Source organism: Prionailurus viverrinus, chromosome F1, assembly GCF_022837055.1.
Source record: "Prionailurus viverrinus isolate Anna chromosome F1, UM_Priviv_1.0, whole genome shotgun sequence".
In the NCBI taxonomy this organism is placed as follows: domain Eukaryota; kingdom Metazoa; phylum Chordata; class Mammalia; order Carnivora; family Felidae; genus Prionailurus; species Prionailurus viverrinus.
In genome coordinates, this window is record NC_062577.1 from 66,224,467 (window position 1) to 66,233,256 (window position 8,790).

Here is an 8,790-nt window from a genome sequence, read left to right on the forward strand (position 1 = left end):
ATTTTTGAGAGAGAGAGAGAGAGGGAGAGAGAGAGTGCAAGCAGGGGAGAGGCAGAGAGAGAGGGAGACACAGAATCCGAAGCAGGCTCCAGGCTCCGAGCTGTCAGCACAGAGCCCGACGTGAGACTGGAACCCACAAACTGTGAGATCACGAACTGAGCTGAAGTCGGCCACTCAACCGACTGAGCCACCCAGGCGCCCCTGAGAAGTAAATAAAAACACTGAAAGCCTCCTATGTGTACAGGTTGGCATAGATTAGAAAAGTATTTCCAGGGATGTGAGAAGGGCTTGGTGAACACCGAGTCCCATTGGCTTCAAAGTTCTGGGATTTGATTTAATTCCGCGTGAGCTGAGAAGCTCACGCTCTAGTCAGACTTCTTTATTTGCTCATCCGTTAGTTCCCAAGTGTGTGGCATCCCTGTCTGTTCCTGGTGTTGTCCCCCACGCCGGGTACACAGACGCGTAAGGACAAGCCACTCCCGCTGGGAGTCCCTACAGTGTCGGAGGCTCATGGCAGAGGTCACGGCTGACCCTGTTTGGGGCTGTGGGTCAGGGAGGGTCTCACGAAGGAGGCTCGTTTGAACAGGGCCTTGAGGGATGAAGAAGAGTTCTCTAGGCAGCCTATCGAGGGAGACAGCTTATGCCACGTTGGGGATTACTTTTGGAGATGCCCACATGCGCTGTGAGGGACGACGGGGTGTGTGGACTACAGACTGCGGTCCTCCCAGCCGCGGGGCTCAGGAGGACAAGGGTCGAAGGTCTGAGCACACACGTCCTCATGACCCTGGGGGTCCTGGCTGTGTCTTCCCTCCCTTGAACCAAGACTCCTGTGTGTCCCAGGCCTCTTTGGAAAATGACCGCCTGGCCTCTCAGTACCGCCTGGTCCCGGGTCTGGAAACATCTGGGTCCTGCCCGGCTGGAAAGACGGGGCGTGACCCCCTGGATCTCTGTCCTCGGCCGCGAGAAGGTGACCCACCGCTGGAAATTCCCACGGCAAGTGTCGGTGTTGACAAGAGTCCCTGAGAAAGTGGTGGCCAGGGGGCTGTGTGCCGAGCCCTCGAGGCCTTTCCCCTCGGGCTCTCCTTCTTCTGTCCTCTGTCCTCTGTCCTCTGCCGTGGCCTCCCTTCCCTCCACCTGTCCCCTCTGTGCGGCTGGCCCCTCGGCGTTCGAGCCTCTGGCGGGCCCTCCCAGGGCTGCTCTGTCCCCCAGCTCTGCACACCTCTCTCCTCCCTCCTCTTTGTCACCTGCCTGGCTCTGGCTCACCCCCATACTTGGTTCCAAAGAGCGAGCCCCAACTTGCCCATGAGGGTGCTCGGAGGGGGCGGAGCCGCGGGCGCGTCTCTGGACAGGCGTCTCTTCAAGGAGCCTGAATCCGTGACGTGAAAGTGTGAAGGGCTCTTCCACTCCGGCTCCCCGCTCCTGCGTGAGCGGACACATCTCCAGACAGGGAGCCGTCAGGTTTCCTGCAGGAAATTAAAGACCCGGGCCCCGCGCAGCGGTGCCTATCACCTGTGCGGCCCGCTGGCCTTCGCCAGAGGCTTTGCTTCCCAGGTGCGTGGAGGCCACATCTTTAATAGGATCCCTTCCCCAGATCTCTCTAAGGAAGGTGGACGCGTCTCTTCTAGATAAGCGAGCTCACAGTAAGGCTGGCGGTTCTCATTTCAGTGCGAGCCAGCGTCTCACCCCTTCTTATCTGAGTCACAAGGACACTGGGCCGGCACGGTCCTCGCCGTCTACACTGGGGAGCTGTCCTGGTGGGGGAGAATCCTTATGGTGAGTGCATCTGGGCCTCCGGCTGGTCTGGTGGACGCAGTGCTGGGCTCGCTTCCTCCTTGAATCTCTGATTCCTTGATTCAGTGCTCAACCCGTCAGCATCTGCTTCAGAGGAAGACAGGCCCCAGTCTAGCCAACATGGCCCTCACCTGCCTCGGTGGGTGATTGGGTCAGCTCTGAGCATGTAACCTGTTTTTGACTAGTGAGACATGGAGGACAGTTTTCTGGGATGGTTTTCCTCTATTAAAAGAAGATCCAAGATTGGTGTGTCTCTTTACTGTTTCTAGACTTTGAAGGGTGGTGATGGGATGCCTGGAGGCACTGCAGCCATCTTGTGATCATGAGGAAGTAGCCAACATGCTGAAGACAGTAGGGCAGAAAGTCAGAAACAACCTCTGTTCATGGGGACACATGCCACCAGATTAATGGCCCCTAGAACGATTTTACCTCTCCAGTCCTCAATGTGTGGGATAATAAATGTCCTTGTTTTGTGGTTTTTTTTTTAAGTTTGTGTATTTATTTTTGAGAGAGAGGGAGTTGGGGAGGGGGAGAGAGAGAGGGAGACACAGAATCCGAAGCAGGCTCTAGGCTCTGAGCCGTCAGCACAGAGCCCGATGTGGGGCTAGAACCCACGAATCGTGAGATCATGACCTGAGCCGGAGTCAGACGCTCAACCGACTGAGCCACCCAGGCACCCCAAATGTCTTTTAAAAAGAATTTTTAAATATTTATTTATTTTTGAGAGGCAGAGAGAGACAGAGCACAAGTGGGGGAGGGGCAGAGAGAGAGGGAGACACAGAATCCGAAGCAGCTCCGGGCTCCGAGCTGTCAGCACAGAGCTGGACACGGGGCTCGAACCCATGAACTGCAAGATCATGACCTGAGCCGAAGTCGGACGCTCAACCCACTGAGCTCCCCAGGTGCTCCTCTTTCCAGCCATTTTTAAAGGGACCAAGAGGGGAGGAACCAGGTGCAGAGAGCTATTTCATGACATTTCGGCGCTGGAGAGAATTTCCTGCAGAGACCGGGTCCCTTAGCCACCGTTGCCCCAAGTACAAATCACGCCTCTAATGCCAGCACCAGCACTGAGGGGGAGGCAGATACACCCAGCTCTCAGTTCTCCATGGTGATGAGGGACGTGGATGGTTGGAAGCAGCAGATAATCCCGAACCTGCTTTGAGTCACCGGCTTCCGCCGCCCCCCCACCATCACTTTTGTGGTGCAGCTGACAGACCGCCACGTGGATGCCACGTGGGTGCATGTGTCTCTTCTCCCTTCTGGCGTGTCACTCGGCTAAGCTGCTTCCAAATGGCCAAGGCTGGGCCACCGGAGGGAGGCGAGAGGCTAACCCGCCCCCCCCCCCCCCCCCCCCCGGCCAAGAATAGGGCCAGCCTGGCTGAGCTTGGCCTTGGAGTTGGGCTCGCGACACCCCTTGGGCTAGTCTGACGTCGCCTCCCCCGGGACGGGCAGCTGGGGGTCCTGTAGGCGGAAGCGAGTGCCACAGATGTCGCCCCCCCGCCCCCCAGGCCCCATGGCGGAGGGCTCCTTTGCTCAGAGCGCCTTCCCGTGGAAAGCCGCGGGCCTGGCCCTTTCCCTCCCGAGCAACCTCAGGAACTGGATGTGGCTGTGCTCCCCGCATTCAGCGCTTTCGTGCTCCTGATGCAGGTAGTGGAGGGCTCCTTGCTGTCCACGCTCCCTCTCCGCCAGCGGGACACCCTCACGGGAGAGGGATGCACCGAGCAGAGAAGGAAGGGGCATTTGCCCGGGACCCGCCGCGTGCCAGCGCTGTGCTAAGTGCTTCCGGCCCATGACACCACGAGGAGACCAGGTCTTTCCAGTTCGAGCGGGTCCAGCCTCACCTAGGAGATACTGGCTGCTTGCTGGTCCCTGGCACTTTATTCTTCTGGAAAATTCCTGTCTTGGTATCCAAACACACAGATCAAGTCCCTGCAGTCCCAGACCTGGGGGTCAGGTGTCTCTGGATCCTTGTAGTCGTGTCCTTTCTCTCGACACTGGAAGGTCCGTCAGCCAAGATCCGTGGGTCTGACAGCACGTGGGACCCTAGAAGTTCTTTGTTGGGCAAGGGGAGGGGGACAGCGCTTTCCCTGCCTTCGTTAGGAGATGGAGCAATGCCCCGCTGACGGGGTCAGACGACGCGGGATCTGCTGGGGCTGCCCCTCCTGGCTGGTTCAGAAGCTTCTCTAATGGGGGCGGAAACAAGAAGTCAGGACAAAGCCACTGGCCTTACACTCCGGGCTCACATTTGCCTGTGCTGGAGGCTTTCTCACCAGGTTTGCAGGATGAAAAAGAACTTACACCAAGAAAAGAGGGTCAGTGGCTCACCAGGCCTCCCAGAAGCCCCCGCGACCACGGCCACAAGGAACGCGGGAGCCCCCTCTTGTCACAAAATCACAGGCTCAGACGCAAGGAAGAGGCGGGCTTTCCTGCATTGCATCCCCCCCATTAGGGTCCTGGTGCGTCCGGGGCACATACCCCCCACCCCCGTTAGGGTCCTGGTGGGTCTGGGGCACATACCCCCCACCCCCATTAGGGTCCTGGTGCGTCCGGGGCACATACCCCCCACCCCCGTTAGGGTCCTGGTGGGTCTGGGGCACATACCCCCCACCCCCATTAGGGTCCTGGTGCGTCCGGGGCACATACCCCCCACCCCCGTTAGGGTCCTGGTGGGTCCGGGGCGCATATTCTCTCTGAGGTCTGCGGCCTCACTCTGGTGCCATTCTGACCTGGGACTTTCAAGTGCCCAAAGGAAAATGGCCAAGATGAGTGTGCTGGGTCTTTGGGGAGGACACGGGCCTCACGGGGTCTCAGCTGCTCGGTGGAACAGGGGTACAAGAAGTGACTCCCAGAGGCAGCTGCACAACACCGGGCACTTGGCAGGTGCTCCCCGGTGCTGGCCGGGTCTGCCTGTGAGCCGCAGTCCAGGTCCGGTGACGGGGCGACGGAGGGGTGCCCCCGGTGGCTGCACACCCTCCCCATCCAGTGACGGGCAGCCTGGAAATCTGGAGTCGAAATGTTCTCTCCTCCCCTGACCCTCCCGCATCTCCTGGGCTTGTGAGCAGGAAGACAAGGTTCCCCAGGTAGAGGTCAGGGCCAGGTCCGAAGGCCCCTCGGTCTCGAGACGTGCCCTCCAGGCTGCTGCTTACCGGCACCTTCTACCACCGAGGGCTCCCTACAGCTCGGCATCCATTGCTCCGTCAGAAACACTTGCTGTAGGCTGCGTGGTGGCCCCGGGAAGTCCGCGTGGGGCTGTGCCTCTGCCCAAAGCAGGTTCCTCTGCTGCAGTCAACACCAGGCCGCAGGGCTGCGCATCCTCCTGCCCAGGACGGCAGACCCTCCACTCCCTGGCCCCAACGTTTGCGACAGGACTGTCCTTGAGTGGCCGAGTGGCCTCGTGGTCCAGGATGGGCGGTGATTTGTGGCTTTCCTGAGCTGGGATGGGAGTTCGCTTGTAAAATCAGCATTGGACTGAGTCACCGCTCGTGAGTGGGCCTAGCTGGCTGCCCTGCGCCTACTCTGTGGGGGACTCTGTGGCCCTGTGTTCAAGGTTACTTCTGGAATTTCCACAGAGTCCAGACGTGGAACAGCCTTCTGGTTTGCTGCCTGTATCTTAGGGCAGAAATAAAACACGAGAGAGATAAACGTGGGGACTTGGCAAAACCTTTGATCCCTCCCTGTCTCTGCACATGTACACAGATGCACACACGTGTCCGAGGGCTCTCACGTGTGTGTGTGTTTGCCTGTGTCTGGGTCTTTCTGTCTCCAGGGCCTTCCAGGCTGGACACGGGCTTCCCCCAGCGGCTCCTACTCTTGCTTCAGGGTCAGTACGGCGGGAAAGAGGCGCGTGGGGGCGGTCAGGGCCCGGGAAGGGGGCGCGTGGGGGCGGTCAGGGCAAGGCAAAGCTACTCTGCCCCCCTCATGGCCACACCCGAGTGGGGTGGGCACAGCCTACGAGGCCACCCCACCATCGTGCATGTGTTCAGCGGGTGTAGTGTAGACCCGGTGTGCCGTCCCAGAGGCCCTCCCATTAAAGGCCCGTTGTGGCCACTGGGGCCCTGGAGGGTGAGGCCAGCTGTGCCCTGCCCGCTAGCATGTGGCCTTTGGTTGAAAGCAGAGAAAGGAAGCTCGACGTTGGACCCTCTGTCCAGGTGGGCTTGAGGTCTCTGGGCAGGTGGAGGCTTGTGGTCTTGGTGACCTGGTGACCCGCAGGTGGGCAGCTGTGGGACATGGACAGGTGTCGGACTTCATGGTGCAGAGCTCAGTGGTGGGGAACAAGGTCTGGTCTCGTGGTAGGGACAAGAATAACAGTGACACTGTCCTCATCTCTTGGACCGATGTTCAAGAAGGTATTATACTCTGGTCCTCAAGGCAGAGACAGCATTATCGGTGGAGGGGCGCATGCTGTGTCCTCAGGCGGGGGAGCAGAGTGGCCACGAGTCCAGCTCAGAAGACCTCCGTGGTTGTCCTTACATAAGGGCCAGGGGCCGTCAAGGTCTCTCCTGCAGACAAGGCCCACGCCCGCTGCCCTCCCCGCCAAGGCCCATTGCCACCCACCACCGCCCCGCATGCCCGCCACCCACACCGTCTTTCCCGCTGCCCCCTCAGGCACACTGCCCACCGTCTGCGCCCTGGCCCATCCCTGCTCCTGTCCACGCCCCTGTCCACGCCCCGCCCACTCCGTCGGGCCGTCCACGCCCCGTCCACCCCGCCCACCATTCACGCACTCCATTGCGGGGCCTCTGCACCCCCCTCCCTGCACCTGCCCCAGAGATGCTGTCCGAATGATTGATGTCCGTTTCGATGGAAGCCTGTCAAGACACCACTGCCTTTCCGACGCTGGCTAAGCCGACTGCGGCTTGCCAGTCTCCCTGCACAGGTCCAGCTTGTTGCTTCCAATTTCGTGCAGTTTCCATCTCGCCTCCCAGCTTCCCCTCAGCCCATCTGATCCTGCTCCCCCTGCGGCGCTTCCGCGAGGCCTCCCGCTGCTGCAGGCTTGGCGGTCGGGGCGGCGGCTCGGGGACTCCAGCAGGGAGGGCGGCTGCGGATTGTCACTGAGGAGGGACAGTGTCCATAGCAACCCTCCAGCTGCCACTGTACCAGGAGGGAAGGGGGCAAAGCAGGGAAGTGAGCCAGATGCCTGCCCTTCTGCGTTATTCATATCAAAGTGCTGGGCACCGAGGCCGGGCTGCAGCCGGGGGCCTGGACTTGGAGGGCAGGGGGCAGGGGTGGGGAGCTGGTGGGGAGGGGTGGGGAGGGGCGCGGGGGGGAGGGGAGGGGCGCGGGAGGGGGAGGGCGGAGCTGGCAGGGAGGGCAGAGCTGGCGGGGAGGGGTGGGAAGGGGCGCAGGAAGGGAGGGGGGAGCCGGGGGGAGGGGTGCGGGGGGGAGGGGGGAGCTGGTAGAGGGTGGAGGGGGAGGAGGAGCTTGGGGGGAGGGGGAGGAGGGGGGAGCCAGTGGGAAGGGGTGCGGAGAGGTGCGGGGGGCGGGGGAAGGGGGGAGTTGGCGGGCGGGGGGGGGGGCAGAGCTGGCGGGGAGGGGTGGGGAGAGGTGCAGGGGGGCAGGGGGGAGTTGGCGGGGAGGGCAGAGCTGGCGGGGAGGGGGGAGCCAGTGGGGAGGGGTGGGGAGAGGTGCGGCGGGGGGGGGGGCGGGTAGGGGTAGGGGGGAGCCGGCAGGTAGGGCCAGGGTGGCGTGCCAGGGCCGTGCAGCAATCAATCGAGCGAGGAGAGGACCCTTGAGGGGACCCTGGCTCTGTCCCTTGTCCTCACCTCACTTGTGGGCCTAGGCAACCTCCCATCTGGGAGAGGGAGGCCGTCCGTGCTGAGAGGGCGGGGCCTGGAGGCTGCTCGTGGCCCCTGCGCCCTCTCTTCCTGCATCACCGAGGGTGGCAGCAGGGGTAATTCTTCCCCGAAGGGGGGAAAAGTCAAGGAACCTGCCAGGAGGAGCTACCTCTGCGAAATGTTCACGAGGGTGCATCCCGGCCCCAGACGCACCCCTGGGCCTCCACGGAAGGAGGCAGGTGGTTGGCGGGCGGAGGGGGGGGCGTTCTGCCTGGGATCTCCCCGCGCGCCTCCCGGGAGCAGGGAGTGCAGAGCTGTGCGCACCTGCCACCAGCAGAGGGTGCCACACTCCCCACAAACCGGGGCAGGCCGCGTGAGCGGAGGGGCGGGGGCAGGTTGGTGAGCACCAGCCCGCTGGGCCTCAGTCCCGGGCTGGAGCTGGGCCGCGAACCCCCGGGCCCTCCCCGCTTTAGTTGCCACCGGCCAGCTGGGGTCTGGGGAGCGGCCAACAGCAACAGCTGGCATCCAGGGCTCAGGCCTCAGGTGCCGGCCGGTCCCCTGGGAGAGGTGGATCCCCTAACTCAGCAGGGTGGTCCAGCGAGGGTGTCGGCGACGGGCCCACTGCGTCCCTCAGCACCAGGGGCCTTGGCCCTCCCCGGGGCAGCTCGGGTGCCTGTTCTGGGCCTGTGACACTGCTGGAGGTGCTAGCTTTCTCTGAGCCCTTAGGACTGGGGCCAGGAGCACGCCCTGTGCCAGGCACTGTTGTAGGCACTGGGGAGGCCCCCGGGGAACGAAGCAGACAGAAACCCTGCCCCCAGGAGGCTGAATCTCTGCAGGGGCAAGGGTGCCCTCACCCATGCTACTACAGCGTGGGGCCCGAGCGGACACACCCCTGTGACCCAGGACGGTCCCTGTCAGTCCTGGGCAGACAGGCTCTGGGGACGAGGCTGAGAGCCGTGCCCTGGCCAAGCAGGGATGTGCAGGGGCCTTCCCTCGGCCACAGCACGGCGACAGAGTGCTCTCTCTCCCCAGTTCTCATGCCCTCTCTCCAGACACGGTGTCCGCACCTTTGCTCTGAGCCTTGACCCCTCAAGTAAATAGACGCGGCATCCGGACTGACTCATCTGGCCGGACGCACCAGTTTTCCCACCAAAGCTGCCGCAGACGCATTTAACCGTGTCTGATGTTCACAAGCAGTTGTGCAGGGAGGCACGGACGGGCCGGG

General features: G+C 62.3%; 1 protein-coding gene across 1 annotated transcript; it reads left to right on the forward strand.

Moving 5' to 3' along the window:
- The first annotated feature begins 243 nt into the window (after nt 1-243).
- Nucleotides 244-3,567, forward strand: LOC125155098 (uncharacterized). The gene is made up of 3 exons (XM_047839884.1): nt 244-993; nt 1,666-1,773; nt 3,439-3,567. The coding sequence occupies exons 1-3, from the start codon at nt 598-600 to the stop codon at nt 3,565-3,567; spliced, it is 633 nt and encodes a 210-aa protein (XP_047695840.1). The 5' UTR covers nt 244-597.
- Nucleotides 3,568-8,790: the final 5,223 nt, after the last annotated feature.